The sequence below is a fragment of the Lissotriton vulgaris genome, chromosome 2_1, assembly GCF_964263255.1.
Source record: "Lissotriton vulgaris chromosome 2_1, aLisVul1.2, whole genome shotgun sequence".
Classification (NCBI taxonomy): Eukaryota; Metazoa; Chordata; class Amphibia; order Caudata; family Salamandridae; genus Lissotriton; species Lissotriton vulgaris.
In genome coordinates, this window is record NC_141687.1 from 21,417,098 (window position 1) to 21,433,871 (window position 16,774).

A 16,774-nucleotide genomic window follows, 5' to 3' on the forward strand; every position below is an offset into this window, starting at 1 on the left:
TGAATTTCATTGGTTTTTTAATAGCAAATATGAAAAGCTTTAAAATGTCAAGTACGCGATAGATAAAAACATTTTCGTATTTATGCACGCTGATGTGCTTTGAACGCTGCACCCCCCCCCCTCCCCTCTTTTGTCTTAGTAGTACTCTCTCTTTGCAGATACTGAAGGGTAGTTAACGCAGGCCTTTACCCCCGTTGTAATCCGTCGTGCCTCCTTGTCTCTCCATTTGATTGATTGTTGTCCAAGCATTTACTGTTTTAGAATTGGTTCTCTTTGAATCATTCTCTATTTACAAACAAGCACAAAGTCGCAATACTCTGTTTAGTCTTTGCAGATAGTGAAAAATCGTGTAAAAAAATAAAAGTAATCGAGCAAAATCAGTAGGCCACTAATTGGATCTCTTTTTGACCTCGCTAAAATAGAAATATTAGGAACAACCCTTCATGAGAAATACGAAAATAGTGAGATGAACTGAGCTCCACACCATGAGGGCTGCAAGACAGCTCGGCTCCATCACCCATCCCGCACAAAATAACGACAAACCCTATGCAAATATTAAAAATATAGACAACACACCAGCAAAGAAACAGGGTAAAACATTTTATTAAAAAACTATTTACATAACGTTGGTTTATAAGATGATGTCAGTAGTGGACCGATGTGTGAATAGATCGAAAGCAGCACAAGGCTCCAAGATCCGGATGGCAAGCTCCTGGATGTTGGGTGCCATAGTTTAGAGTTCTGAATTTCAGCCTTTTTCAATGCCTGTGCTTTGTTGAATCAAAATGGCGGCTTGACACAAAGCTGACTCAAGCGTTGCTACTGATGCTATGCAGACCAAAACTGGTTTTCAGTTTGTACATTTTTCTAGATTTTTCAATCCAAGTTTGGTTGACTTTGTAGAACGATGGCTTCAGATTTTCAACATACGGTGTGGTGGCGCTGACTGGGAGGGGGCGCTTCGCTCCTGCCCCCTCCCCAAGTAAGATTTTCATACGTGAAAGTACGTTAATGGTTTTGGTCCCTGAGATGCTTCGATGTCACTGCCATTCTCAAATAGCATAAGTTCTGGATGTTGGGTGCCATAGTTAAGAGTTCTGAGCAGTGCTTGTAACACTGTCTAAAGCTTATTTCCACCTACTGCAGCTTCACTATTCTCAAAGTAAGTGAGTGTCGTTTGTAGACCTGACTGCATTAGAAAACAATGTGATATGTTACCTTCCTAAACAGCTTGACGGAAGCCCCTGAGGGGCGGTGTGATGGCCATGGACTCGGAGAAGACGCATGGCTCCGACACCCTCCCCAAGTCTTATAGCACTGGTGTAGCCTGAGATCGCCCCCGACATAGGCGGCCGGCTCCCGGGGTCCGGCGGAACTTTTTGCCTTTTGATGACTCTTCAATTCTGGACCTTGTCCCACAATCCGTTTGACCTGAAGACAAGCTGTAGTGGGGCGCCCCTTTATCGTTTTAGTTGCCATTCCGCCCGCTTTTGCTACACTGTGCCTCTTCCGCCATTCAGCTGTTTACCGCCCGCTCTTGCGACTACAGCGTCTCGCTCACCATGTAGTTGAGTTGCGCCCGCTCTTGCGGTGCAGCGATAGGCGGCTGCCACAGGACTCTCAAAATGGCGGCCGGCTCTTCGGTTTTGGGCCTGGTCCACTAAAATGGCCCTGGGACACCTTGGAACTCGGACGCTTCCCTGATAGGGCTTGGGTCCCATTCTCGAAAAGCGTCCCCTCAGCCGTGAAGATTCTACAAAAGTCTTGGGGGCCTCCGACTCCCGCAGGCTTCTGGTGGGGAGCGGCTGCCATGATTGCTCGTGGAATGGCCACGACGGAGCTACGAGATGGTAGTGGTCTCATGCTGACGCCTGCTTAAGTCTGAAACATCCAGAAACACTATAGACTACCAATTCGATCAGTTCCGGTAGCGCCCCAACATGACCCGGAAGAGAAGAACTTGCCCTCCCCTCTTTGACTGATAGTTCTTGTTGCCTGTCCCCTCTGTTCTCATTTAACAGAACTTTTTGGACTGCTGAAAGGGGTTGTGTTCTGAACGCTGGTTGGTGGAGACATTTAGACTATATTCTTGACCTACGTTGTCGCGTAATGCGTTTTATGACACGCCGCGTTAGCGCACCCGGAAGTGATCCGAGGCGCGGCGCGCAGCGCGTAACGTAAGCATAACAGGTCATGTGACTTGTTAATAAAACTTTTCATTGGTTCATTTTACTTTTGTTAATTTAATGATGAAAAGCTTGGTCATATGACCTAAAAATTACGCTTTTTATTATTTTCGAACAATATTTTTTTTTCAAACATATGTTATAATATTCCAGGCTAATGTACTTTCCCGGAAAATTTACAACTGTCTTGCAAGTAAAATATATTCCTTTTTCGAGAAAAAGGGCGTTTCTTCCTTCCATGACGGAGCCGTTGAGTAAAAGAGATTCGGCCTGCTGTCTTAGTCGCCGATACGCCTGATTATCAGATTCTTATCGATCACTTTATGTTGCAGACATGAAAAACACAACTGCCCTTGACCATTTATCTTTACTGCGTTCCTACATATAAAACCTTTTATCCGTCATGTAATTGGACTGCTTTATTTCACTTGCCTTTTACTGATTCGAAAACAGTGACTAAAAGTAAAAACTTTACCAATGTAAATACTACTACCGTGTTTTGTTTTAAAAACCTTTATTGTGAAAATGTCAGTATACAAATACGGGCCTATAACCACGTGGGCCGGCCACGGAGCAAACTGAAATCGTATATGATGAGGAGACATTTACACTGTAGAGGAACGTAACGAGCGGGCCATTAGGTTGCAAGAACTAAGGTGTCTAACAGTTGCGGAATCGGTGGACATACATTTTGTAATTAAAATAGAACAGGGCCACTTACAATAACATTTTCTAGATATACATTTGCGGGCAAGGAGTTACGAGTCCCATTTATACCGGCGCCATTTTGGGCGAGGCCGGGCAGGTCCAAGATATAGTCAAAATGTCTCCACCAACCATCGGCCAGACCAAAACCCCTTTCGGCCCTTTATGCTACAAGATGGTGTCTTCCATTCAGAAAATATTGTTGGCAGCATTTTGAAAGGAAACAGAAACAGCCGTTCTCCTAGTGAGTTTCACATTGTTACATTTAGGAAGAATGTTGAAGAGTAGTATGTGGAAAATCTGAAGCCATTTTTCTACAAACTCTCAATCAGACTTGGATGGAAAAAAAAAACCTGAAGAATGTACAAACTGAAAACCAATTTTTGTCTGTATAGCACCAACAGTAACGCTTGAGTCAGCTTTGTGTCAAGCCGCCATTTTCATTCAATCAATAGCGTCCCCCTGCACACATTCAGTGACCTGATCGTGTCTTCAGATGAAACGGATTGTAGGAAAAGAAGCAGAAAGGAAAAGGCAAAAAGTTCCGCCGGACCTAGTGAAGCTGCAGCAGGTGCAAATAAGCTTCAGACAGTCTTACAAGCACTGCTCAGAACTCTCAACTGAGGCACTCAACATCCAGGACTTGCCATTCGGATCTTGGCGCCTTGTGCTGGTTCCGACCTATTCACACATCGGTCCACTACTGACATCACCTCATAAGCCAACGGGGCACCCCACGCCGACTTTCGGCGCAGCATTGTAGGATGGCCACACCAGTGCGGCAACTTGCTGGACACAACATCGGGGCCATCCAGATCTCGGCGCGTTCGACTCACTGTACCGCAACAGTGACCGCAACTCAGCTGGACACGCCGTCTTTCGGCGCAGCATTGTAGGATGGCCACACCAGTGCGGCAATTTGCTGGACACCACCTCGGTGCCATCCGGATCTCGGCGCGTTCGAGTCACTGTACCGCAACAGTGACCGCAATTCAGCTGGACACGCCGTCTTTCGGCGCAGCATTGTAGGATGGCCACACCAGTGCGGCAATTTGCTGGACACCACCTCGGTGCCATCCGGATCTCGGCGCGTTCGAGTCACTGTACCGCAACAGTGACCGCAACTCAGCTGGACACGCCGTCTTTCGGCGCAGCATTGTAGGATGGCCACACCAGTGCGGCAATTTGCTGGACACCACCTCGGTGCCATCCGGATCTCGGCGCGTTCGAGTCACTGTACCGCAACAGTGACCGCAACTCAGCTGGACACGCCGTCTTTCGGCGCAGCATTGTAGGATGGCCACACCAGTGCGGCAATTTGCTGGACACCACCTCGGTACCATCCGGATCTCGGCCCGTTGTGCTGCCTTCGGCCTATTCGCACATCGGTCCGCTACTGACGCCGCCTCACGTGCCAACGGATTTTCTACGCTTTTTGTAGCCCTATGCCGCATAACAGGTCATGTGACTTGTTTATAAAACTTTTCATTGGTTCATTTTACTTTTGGTTTCCTAAAGATGGAAGGCTTGGTCATATGACCTAAAAATAACACTTTTCATTGGTTTAGAACATTTTTTTTTCCCAAACGATGAAAGCCCCACCTTGTTTCTGGATCATTCAGACTGAAGCTGGCGTCAGCATGAGAGCACCACCATCTCGTGGCTCCGTCGTGGTCATTCCGCGAGCAATCATGGCAGCCGCTCCCCACCGGTAGCCTGCGGGAGTCGGGGGCCCCCAAGACTTTTGTACAATCTTCACGGCTGAGGGGACGCTTTTCGAGAATGGAGCCCAAGCCCTAGCAGGCAAGCGTCCGAGTTCCAAAGTGTCCCAGGGCCATTTCAGTGGACCAGGCCCAAAACCGAGGAGCCGTCCGCCATTTTAAGAGCCATGTGGCAGCCGCCTATCGCTGCACTGCAAGAGTGGGAGCAACTCAACAACATGGTGAGCGAGACGCTGTAGCCGCAAGAGCGGGCGCAACTCAGCTAGATGGCCGCCACCTGGGGAGGCCCGTTCACGCCGCCTCCCCCACGCCCCCCCCCCCCCGGGCCGCCGCACGCCAATTTTCGGAGCAGCATTGTAGGATACCAAAACCAGTGCAGCAGTTTACTGGACATCACCTGGGTGCCTGTCGTACATGTTGTGTCAGCCATGTGACACTGGACACAGACCGCTACTGACGAGGCCTCCCCCCGCACCACCCGGGACGCCCCACGCTGTTTTTCTGTGCTGCATTGTAGGATCCCTAAACCAGTGCGGCACCCAGGCGACATCACCTGGGTGCCGTCCAGAACTCTGCACGTTGTGCTGCCTTGGGACTATTCGCACAACAGACCGCTACTGACGAGGCCTCCCCCCGCCCCACCCGGGACGCCCCACGCCAATTTTCGGAGCAGCATTGTAGGATCCCTAAACCAGTGTGGCACCCAGGCGACATCACCTGGGTGCCGTCCAGAACTCTGCACGTTGTGCTGCCTTGGGACTATTCGCACAAAAGACAGCTTCTAACCATTGTTGCTTTTTGTGTTGAGAAATGTTTAAATGTTTTTAGTTTTTGTTCCGTTCGTTAAAGTTAATAGTTAATAAAGTTTTATAACCTTACTTTGTTGGAGTGTTATCTATTTTTTTAAAAACGGGTGAATGGGGCCTTGAATCGGGTTATTGTCATGTGTGGGCTTTGGAAGTGTACTGCTGCAGGATCGGACATTTCAAACTCAAATGCACGTTCTTTTTCTTACCTTTCCGAAGCATGGAGCGCAATAGCAAGCAGAGAAAGGGTGATGCACGTGTTGAACACTACCTGACCTGGCAAGTTGCTGGCAGTGCCCCCCCGCCCGCTCCTGAAAGAGGAAACACACACACCGCCGCTCCGAGTACTTCACAAATCTTTAAAAGACCATGCGCTTGTTCATGAGGCTTAAATGGTTTATCACCTCTTCTAGAACCCCTGCATCGACCCTCTGACGTTTCCTGGAAAAATTACCATGTAACACAATACCAAGCCCTGTCAGCTGAAACCCCCAAGGAATCGTGGGGCATATTATCAAGGGGGTTTATCTCCGCTTTTTTGGCTTTAAAAGCCTTGAAAGCGGAGATAAAATTATCTCCCTATTACCAAGCTGTCGCTAACACCAGTTAGTGACAGCTAAAAGGAGATAGCGACCATCTTGGGCCCCGCTTTGCATGTCAGTGATACTTATCACTAATGACATGCAAAGTGGCGTGCCAAGATGTTAGCGACTGGAAACAGTCCCTAACATCGCTACCTTCTATTACCAACTTTTGGAGATATCTCCAAAATCTAACACCTGCCCTGAGCAGTTCTTAGCCATGTTATCCAATGGGAGGTGGATAACATGGCTAAGAGCATTTGCTCGATAATACATGAATATCGCTGACTTTTCTGCGATAATAGCAAGGTTTATCTGCGATAAAAATCGCCGATGTACGGCGATAATTTTTGTCTCTAAACAAGTTAGAGACAAAAATTATCGCTAGTTGTTCGTAATATGCCCCCGGGTTTTTGCTTGCAGAAATCGGGAGGCGGGAGACTAGCACTGAAATCAGTAGTCACACGCCTGAATCGGGAGGGTTGGCATGTCTGAATTCTCTACAGCTGGGGCCATAAACTACATCCGCAGGGTTAGGTGATAGCATGGGACCAGCCTGGCATCTAAAATGGCTGCCGTGCACGACAAAATTGTGGCATTGGAAAAAAGGCAAGATGGCGCAGCCGCTGGAAGAGATGTATCAACATATATCAGCCTCCTCAGCCACCCTCAGGAAACATAGGGGATTAGGATACGTCTCCCGCACCCCCTTATACCTAGTAATTTAATTAACGAAGCACAAAATGGCGAATTCCCGTTTCGCTACCAGTTTGCGGCCCAGTTCGCGGCCCGTGAAGCGCTTCTACCGTGAAAAATCATTTTTTTTTTCTTTTCCCCACGGGACCCTTTAATAACCCCAACAACATTCCTAGGGGGTCAAGAGGGGGATACCTTGCCCCCTTTCATTAAATTCCCCTTTCGTTTTTCACCTCTTCTTCTCTCTCGATCCTACCGAGAGACAAGATGGCGGCCGCTCCGGACTGTTTAGAATGTTGACAGACACCGGAGAGCCAATCAGCTTTCTGCGCGCAAAGTTCCGATAAGCGAAAAGTAAGCGGACCGGATCGCTGCCCGGAGCGCTGTTACAGATATATATCTTGTTTTGAACGTTAATTTCTCAAAATCCACTGAAGCACATATATTGAGACCTAGCAAAGGCACATCGGGCTAACAGTCCCTACAATTTTGCCAAGTTTCGTGCAAATCCATTCAGCCGTTCGAGCTAAAAGTGAGTCCAACCGCCCTATGGAAAACTCAATGTAAAAAACGTGTTTTGGACCCCCCCTTTTTTCTCAGCCCCCCCTTGACGAAACCCCACCAAATTTTCAGGGGCTGCTCAGAAACCAAATGTGCCATTTTCCTGAAAATTTCAGCCGATTCCGTCCACAAACGCCAAAGTTATTAGACATAGAATTTTCAAAAGTCCCATAGACAAATAATCCTAACTATATATACCTACTGGCTATCGCCAGTAGGTAATATATATCTATATATATATATATATCTATATATAGATATATATATATATCTATATATAGATATATATATATATATATAGATATATATATAGATATATATATATATATATATATATGTGTATATATATATATATATATATATATATATGTTCAGTTCTTGCCCAGTTTTGCTGTTAATATTGGAGTGTTTAACATGATTTATGTTGCTTGGTGTTACACCTGAGTGCTAGGAATTGTAATCAGATATGTGGAAATATTCTCCGAAGCAGAGACTTTGTGTAAGAGTGCGTGAGGGCCGTAGCCTGCCTTGGCCAGTGCTTGCTGTTGTAACTTGAGGCCTGATATCTTTGGTGTCTGCAAATAATGGCTGCTGATTGCAAATGACTTTGTGAGACTTGCCCAGAATTCTTTGATGCATTTGATGGATGAATGAGTCGTATCAGGTATTACCCCAGCTTTTGTTTAAACAATTCTTTTTATTGAACAAGGCATCAAAACAGAACACAGTACAGAGGAATCATGTTATAATCAATGTAATGTCTGCGGAGGTGCAGGAAACCAAAATACAGACATATTAAAAACTTTACGGGGATGGGGGTACATCAAAAACCGCATCCCTAGGCGGCACACAGATTTCTCCTCTATATTTATTTCAGGATCCCCATATTGAGGCCCACTTTCGAGGGCGGCCTCTTACCACGTAAACAGTCTTATCCCGAAACATACTCCAATCCAAATCATTTTTCCAACTCTCAAGGGTGGGGGGCTGTTCGGATCCCCACAGCTGGGCAATATTTATTTTTGCTATCATAAAACTTAAGGTGACCCACTGTGTTTGTGCCGAGTTAAGTTCAGTGGGCTCCCATTGTGAAGGGGGCATCTCCTCGCCTCTGGTAGTAAGGAGACCCCCAAAACATTGTGCACAGTGGTGTGAATCCCACGCCAATACTCCGCAACATATCGACACTCCCAATCAATATGGAGGAATGTCCCCACAAGACCACATTTCCGCCTACATCATCCGACATCAGTCAACCCCATCTGTACAAGGCGGGGCCCCGTAACAGGTATTACCCCATCTGACATGTAGGGAATCAGTTACCACCCCAGCTCACGTATAGGGAATCAGTTACCATCCCAGCTCACGTGTAGGGAATCAGTTACTTCCCCAGCTCACATGTATGGAATCAGGTACTACAGCAGCTCGCGAGTATGGAATCAGTTACTACCCTAGCTCACATGTAAGGAATGAGTTACTACCCCAGCTCACATGTATGGAATCAGTTACTACCCTAGCTCACATGTAAGGAATGAGTTAATACCCCAGCTCACATGTATGGAATCAGTTACTACCCTAGCTCACATGTAAGGAATGAGTTACTACCCCAGCTCACATGTAAGGAATGAGTTACTACCCCAGCTCACATGTAAGGAATGAGTTACTACCCCAGCTTACATGTAAGGAATGAGTTACTACCCCAGCTCACATGTATGAAATCAGTTACTACCCCAGCTCAGGTGTCAGTAACTGATCAATGGTTTGCGACAGCCATTGCGGTCTCGATCACTGATATACACCTCTGTGACTCACAATTAAGCGGGGATGCTTCCTTTACTTTACAATTAAAAATGATGACAGGAGCCCTTTTGAGAGTCAGAAAGACTTTTCAAACTCGTTGAGGAGTTTCCGTGCATCATATGGAGTTATTTTGGTTGGTTGTTGCAAACTATGATTTTTCAATTCACAGGTTTTTAGGTCTCGGCTAAAGACGCGCGGAAGCGCGTCTCCGCCAAGATCTTTTGTTAGGGAGTGTGCTTCCCAGGAGACAGTTTCGGCCGCGCGCATCCCTGGAGCCGATTTGAAACGGGAACGCGCGCTGTGGCCAGGCGCTGTCTCCTGGGAAGCTCAAGCACCACACACGCATGCGCATACACACACAAGCGCCCATGCACGCACGCACATACATACATAGATACAGAGACACCCCCCCCTGACACATACACACACACTCGCACACACACAAGTGCACCGAGGCCCCCCCTCCCCCGCCGTCACCGTCGCACACATACATACACACACACACACGAGCATACACACACACACGTGCACCAATCCCGCCCCAACCTTTTGGAACTTACCTTGCCAATGTCGGGGACTCTGCTCTCAGCACGCGGCGCCCAACCTCCTGCTGGCGCGGCCCCGGGGCTCTACACCGCTCACAGGAGCCCCGGGCCGCGAGACGCAACAACTCCGCCTGCCTCCTCTTCCGGTCTGAACGTGGCCCCGCCCCCGTCACAGGCGACCGTGCCTGACTTCCGGGGCGGCCGCGATACTAAGAGACTGCATATTTCCCACTTAGAGGTTCTACTTTTGATGCGTATTTCCATGTGGACAGAGATGAGGAGTTTAAGGTAGGTCATACCAGGCCAGACCAGTCACATTTTCAGAGTAGCAATGAAAGGAAAATGTACACCGCATTAGAAAACAACACAACACGATGGAATGAATATCAACGACTATACCCGGTAACTACCATAAAGTCTGGCCTGGCATCAGCGGCGGCCACAACCGCTACTCGGGTTTCACATATTTGTTACTTATATAAACTCACCTCCGTATTGCCACGCTAAGACCAAGGGGATATTACCGCCTGCAGAATGTAACTATTCACTGTAGCTTATCCTAAAGCATTGCAACTCAGATAGTATGAGTTCATACACAGTCCCCCACAGCGGATGGCAGTAGTGCACTAAGCCCCCCTACACAGAGTAATCTGCACGCGCCGCCGAACCATGTATTAGTGCTCCATAATGCTTCTAAGTGCATTTAGTACACTCACCATTCCAGGGCCGAGCACGCGGGACTGCAGCATTCGGCGTTGGTCCAACTCTGATACCCCCGGCCGGACCGTATGAAGACAGCAGGATTCTAGCCTCGCACAACCTCGGCCAATAAACTGTTGCTGCCCGGAGCATTGCGCCCCCAACGTGAACCGCCTATGTTGCTCTGCAGCTCATCGCTGATCCAGCCCCTGGTCCCACAGCAGAGTGCAGAGTGGTGAGTGCATAGTGGTGAGTGCATAGTGGTGAGTGCAGAGTGGTGAGTGCAGAGTGGTGAGTGCAGAGTGGTGAGTGCAGAGTGCAGATTGGTGAGTGCAGAGTGGTGAGTGGTGAGTGGTGAGTGCAGAGTGGTGAGTGCAGAGTGGTGAGTGCAGAGTGGTGAGTGCAGAGTGCAGAGTGGTGAGTGCAGAGTGGTGAGTGCAGAGTGGTGAGTGCAGAGTGGTGAGTGCAGAGTGGTGAGTGCAGAGTGGTGAGTGCAGAGTGGTGAGTGCAGAGTGGTGAGTGCAGAGTGGTGAGTGCAGAGTGCAGAGTGGTGAGTGCAGAGTGGTGAGTGCAGAGTGGTGAGTGGTGAGTGGAGAGTGGTGAGTGGAGAGTGGTGAGTGGAGAGTGGAGAGTGGTGAGTGGTGAGTGGTGAGTGGAGAGTGGTGAGTGGTGAGTGCAGAGTAGTGAGTGTGCAGAGTAGTGAGTGTGCAGAGTAGTGAGTGTGCAGAGTAGTGAGTGTGCAGAGTAGTGAGTGTGCAGAGTAGTGAGTGTGCAGAGTAGTGAGTGTGCAGAGTGAGTGTGCAGAGCATTGTGTGCTGTTGAGTGCAGAGTGCTGTGTATTGGCAATGTTAATGACAATGCCATTTATTTTTGATTTAAAGAAAAAAAATGTCATGAGCAATGCCAATAGCTCTACCTTTAATGATGCCGAGACCATTGCATTGCAAATGCTTGTTGTCTGTAAAATGCTAATGTACCACATTCTCTTCGCGTGCCAGATGCCAGGTGACACCTCTCTGACAGCTCTTGTAATCCTTCACCCACTGTAGAGCTTCCAGTCCGTATTGTCAAGCCTCTGCGGGATAAGACGGCCAAGGCCAGACACCGGGTGATCCTCGAGTGCAAGGTCTCAAACCCGCGGGGCCAGGTTCGCTGGTTGTGCAACGACACTGAGATCACTCCATCGGGGAAGTACCAGGTGTGCAGTGAGGACTGTTACCGGAAGCTCGTCATCCACAATGTGAGCCCAGAGGACGAGGCCACCTACACCTGCCACACTTCCGAAGACAAGACCTCTGCACGGCTGCTGGTAGAAGGTATGCATCCAGGAGCTATGCATCGAGGAGCACTGTGTTTGATGTGGAGGTGCTGGATTCATGATTTTTAATGGCAAAGTGAGACCCAGAAATTAGAGCTCTCAAGGTGACTCCAGGTCAGGGGTAGGTCACCAAGGCGCATATTTACAAGCTCCATGCGCCGCGGGAGCATCACTTTTTGTGATGCTCTGGCGGCACAAACTGCAAAATCATATCTGTGGGGTAATTTCTCCTCTATATTTATTCCAGGGTCCCCATATTGAGGCCCACTTTCGAGGGCGGCCTCTTGCCACGTAAACAGTCTTATCCCGGAACATACTCCAATCCAAACCATTTTCCAACTCTCAAGGGTGGGGGGCTGTTCGGATCTCCACAGCTGGGCAATATTTATTTTTGCTATCATAAAACTTAAGGTGCCCCACTGTGTTTGTGCCGAGTTAAGGCAATGGCCTCATAGATATGTAGGAAGCTAAGCGCTGCGTTGCCTAATTCTGTGCTAGGGAGGCATTCCTTGGGCGTTGTGGTGGGGTTTCCCATTCAAAATCCATGTTTTATTACGCTTCCCCTGGGTAACAAAACCATGTATACCTGAGGATATGGCTCCCAGGGAAGGCGCAATGAGATACGTTTATTTCTCCTCATTTTTTCCTGTTTCCGTGTGTGCTGGGGTCTGCAGCACATAAGAGGAAAGAAGCCTCTCGGGATGGTTTTCATGCTCGAAGGGGTCTCTTCCTGCACAAAAACAATCCTGCCTACAATACCGGGACCCTGACACCATGGTGAAGCGTGCCTGCCTTGCTGCTAGGCAGCACTTTAGGGGATATTTACGGGCCCCTTGATCCACTGGAGCCTCACTTTTTGTATCAGTCAGTGAATAATTTCAGCCGGTGGTTTCCAGTGCTCAGCACCGGCACTGAATCATTAACACCGGCGCTTGAGCACCAGCTAAGGACACATTCACATGGAGAATAAGTGATTCGCCCAGAATCACAGTAGTTGAGCCGACGCTGAGACACGAACCTGGTTTCACAGCTCCGAAGTTCACAGCTCAGGCCATTACGCCACATCCTCTTCCTACTTGTGCATGTAGTAGGCAGCCCTAACAGGAGAAATGGGCTGCTCAAAGCTGCCTGCTGACGAGAGTCCTGGCACTTATTTGTTTTACAAATTAACCACTGGGGATGCTCCGGCGGCGGAAATCACAAAGGGCCATATGTATCATCCTGACCATTTGCGATTTCTAAAGAGCGATTTTTAAGGAATCGCTATTTAGAAATCGCAAAATGGTATGTATGTAGGAAATCGCTTGTTTTTAGTGATTCCTTAACATTCCTAAATTGTGATTAGCAAATTGCTAAACGCAAATTTCCCATTCATTTCTATGGGCCAGGAGGCCCATAGGAATGAAGGCGAAATTTGCGATTAGCAATTTGCTAATCGCAATTTAGGAATATTTTCAAGGGTTCAGGGGTGTCACAAGAACATATCTAAACAAAGAGATTCTATCAATGTGTGGACATGTATTTTATTTGTTGGTTTTTCAGTGATGAGAAGATAGTGAAAGTACTCTCTCTTAGGGTGATAAAGATGAGAGCACTATGTGCTTTTTAAAATACCCCTCACACACTAAAAAAATCCAGTAGTGTCATGCTTCATCTTGGGGGTCTTCCCGTCCCTCTACGGGGCGGGGCGTGCTACGACCTGACCGACTACGCGGGAGCACTAAAGTGGTGACAGGACTATGTGATGGTGCAAGGTGTCAGTGAAAGTGTAGGGACCTAACAATGTGTGTGAGTACAAAAATTAAAAATCCTCTGGCTAGTAGAAAAAAAACAATTTATTAGCTTCTCTAGCTGGGGACATTAAGAAGGGGGTTTTGGGGTTGAGCCGATCGCTACAACCTGGTCTACATGTTTCGTAGGCAGTCCCCTACTGCCTACTCATCAGGACCTTCTACTGGTCCCTACGGGAATAAGCTCAGTTGCTAAGTATTGTCAGCCTGTCTTCCTAAAAACTAACAGTAAAATTCCACTGCTAGTTTTATGCTTCAGGGCATGAGCTGGCCCCCTGGGAAGCAAAAATTGTCAAAAATAGGTGACCCAAATATGGTCCTGTTGTGGCAAGTACGTGGTGCCCCATGAGCTGACAATCGGTAGGATTTCACCGCGGCGCTTTTGTCCGCATAATCACTAAGTCTTACTTCTACCGATGTTGCCGCTCTGCTGAATGCTCGCGTGTTAGGAGCACTGGATCATTTAAGCGTCACAAGAACACCCTGCTGCACCCCTGAAAATGACATGTGTTGGCATATGGCACCCATACATGCCCTAAGGGCATGTATGAGCGTCATAAGGCACTTATGCGGTCGCTCCCTACAGCCCCTGGTCTCCTGTGCCTACTCTGCCTGGGTATCGTAGCGCTGCTCTGCTCTGCTGCATTAAATAGCGCCTGACTGTGCCTGCATTATTCATTTAAAGTGCCTCTATTGCCTGCTCGCATTCTTTATGTAAAGGACCTCTATTGCCTTGAATACGTAGCATTACCTGATCGTTTAATTCATTTTGTGCCCCATTCCTTAAGCGCCTCTCTGCCCTCAGCGTTATTTAATTATTTATTTGCCCCAACCGGTTTGCGGTCTTGTTTCTGCCGCCGTTGTTGTTGTTGTTGTGCCCGGAGCCTGCCCTCTCCACCACGCACCCGCCTCCCAGCTGCTCCTCCCTCGCCCCTCCCCCCTCCACTACCCTCTTATGACGGATGCTTATGCGCGCAGCGTTCACGCCGAAGGTGCGCCAAAGGTAAGCCCGTCTAAGCCCGTCCGCGCCTGGACCGCGCCCAGCGCCAGATCCCTTGGTCCTCACAAAACCCACTCCACCCGCATAATGTATGACGCCGGCACCCTCCTAACCCTTAACCCCGGACGCACACCACAATGCTACGAAGCTGCCCCGGGACGTACCCACGGTCCCTTCGCCTGCCACTCCTGCAAATTTACCAGCATCAAGACCCATACCACTTCCACTAACCCCAAAAACAGCTCTGACTCTAACCACCTGAAGTGCATCCTGCTAAACACCCGCTTGGTCCACAGACACGCCACTGAACTCTGGGATCTACTGGACACTACATCACCGGACGTCGCCTTCCTTACTCAAACATGGATGAACGCATCATCAACATCCGACATCGCCATAGCCATCCCGGACAACTACAAGATCATCCGAAAAGACCGCACCGTCCAAACAGGAGGAGGCATCGCCATCGTCCATAAGAACACAATCAAAATCACGACCAACTCCGACGATAACCTAACAACCGCCGAACACCTCCACTTCCAGATCCACACCGACCCTAGGACCACACTCGGAGGCACCCTCATCTACAGGCCCCCAGGAACCCGTAAACAATTCAGCAAAGATATCACTGACTTCATCAGTTCACATGCCCTCGCCTCCGAGAACTACATTCTACTAGGAGACCTCAACTTCCACCTGGAAAAGAAAAACGACAGCAACACCACCACCCTTCTTGACAACCTGGCCAATCTAGGCCTCAAACAACTTGTTGACACCCCCACCCATATTGCCGGACATACGCTCGACCCAATCTTCACCTCCAGCAAACACATCTCCTTTGATCGCACCACAGCTCCCCATTGGACGGACCACAGTTGCATTCACTTCAGCTACAAAACCACCTCGACCCACAACCTACTCCCCGAAGAAAATGGAACAAAATAACCACCGACCAACTCCTCACATCGCTCAACCAAAACCCACCCGCCCTCTCATCGGACCCAAACCAAGCGGCCATCAAATTCAAACAATGCATCCCTCACAGCGCTGACGAATTAGCACCCTTGAAAAACCATCACACCAAACAAGACAGCAAAAAGGCCCCCTGGTTCAAAGATGACGTTAAGAAATCCAAGAAGCTATGCCGCATTCTCGAGAAAACATGGAGAAAAAACCCAACCACCGACAACATGACCACCTTCAAGGCAGCCACCCGCAAACACCACCAGTCGATTCGATCCACCAAGAAATCAGCATTCCCGAATCGACTCGACAACAACGCCCATAACAGCAAGGAACTATTCAAATTCGTCAAAGAATTCACCAACCCCACTGCAGCCTCAAACGACATCACTCCCTCCCAAGACCTCTGCGATTCGTTATCCTCCTTCTTCTACAACAAAATTGCAGACATACATAACAGTTTCGAAAACAGTTCCAACGAACAATCCTCTCCACCCCCTTCAGAACCTAAACCGCCCTCTAACAACCTTAGCGCCTGGAACCCAATCACCACTGAAGACACCATCCGCCTAATGAACTCCATCCATTCTGGCTCGCCAACCGACCCATGCCCCCACCACATCTTCAACAAAGCAGACTCCATCATCGCACCCCATCTCCGTGATGTCATCAACTGCTCCTTCAACTCTGCTACCTTCCCCGAAAGCTGGAAACATGCCGAAGTCAGCGCCCTCCTGAAGAAACCCACGGCAGACCCCTCTGAACTTAAAAACTACCGCCCCATATCCCTCCTCCCATTCCCGGCCAAAGTCATTGAGAAAGCCGTCAATAGCCAACTCGCCGCCTTCCTCGAATCCAACAACTCCCTCGATCCCTGACAGTCCGGCTTTCGAGCCAAACACAGCACCGAAACCGCCCTCATCGCAGCAACAGACGACATCCGAACACTACTGGACAACGGAGAAACGGTGGCCCTCATTCTACTCGACCTCTCCGCCGCCTTCGACACTGTCTGCAACAGCACCCTCATACAACGCCTCAGCAACATCGGCTTAAAAGACCTAAAAACGTGGCTTTTTACTAAATAGTTCTTTTTTCCTTTTTCTGTTTGCATTTTAGCTGTTGTGTTGTTGTTTTACCTGCTGATATTCTTCGCCAAAGCGCCGGGATGCTCCTTGGAGTAGCCGAGCGCTATAGAAGAAATAAATTAACATAACATAACATAACATTAAAAGGAAAAGCCTTGGACTGGATCATCTCGTTCCTAGCTGGGAGAACTCAGAGAGTTCGACTTACCCCGTTCAAATCAGAGGCCACCGAGGTCATCTGCGGTGTACCACAAGGATCATCACTCAGTCCCACCCTCTTCAACGTTTACATGAGTCCACTCGCTTCCATCGCAC

At 48.6% G+C, this 16,774-nt stretch overlaps 1 protein-coding gene across 3 annotated transcripts in view; it reads left to right on the forward strand.

The window, feature by feature from the left end:
• The window catches only part of OBSL1 (obscurin like cytoskeletal adaptor 1), a 548,309-nt gene that overhangs the window by 502,092 nt on the left and 29,443 nt on the right, over window positions 1-16,774 (forward strand). For all 3 annotated transcript variants that reach the window (XM_086954344.1, XM_086954343.1, XM_086954342.1), the window contains one exon: window positions 11,350-11,616. In XM_086954344.1, the coding sequence (XP_086810470.1) occupies window positions 11,350-11,616 (267 nt within the window). The remainder of the gene's footprint in view (window positions 1-11,349; window positions 11,617-16,774) is intronic.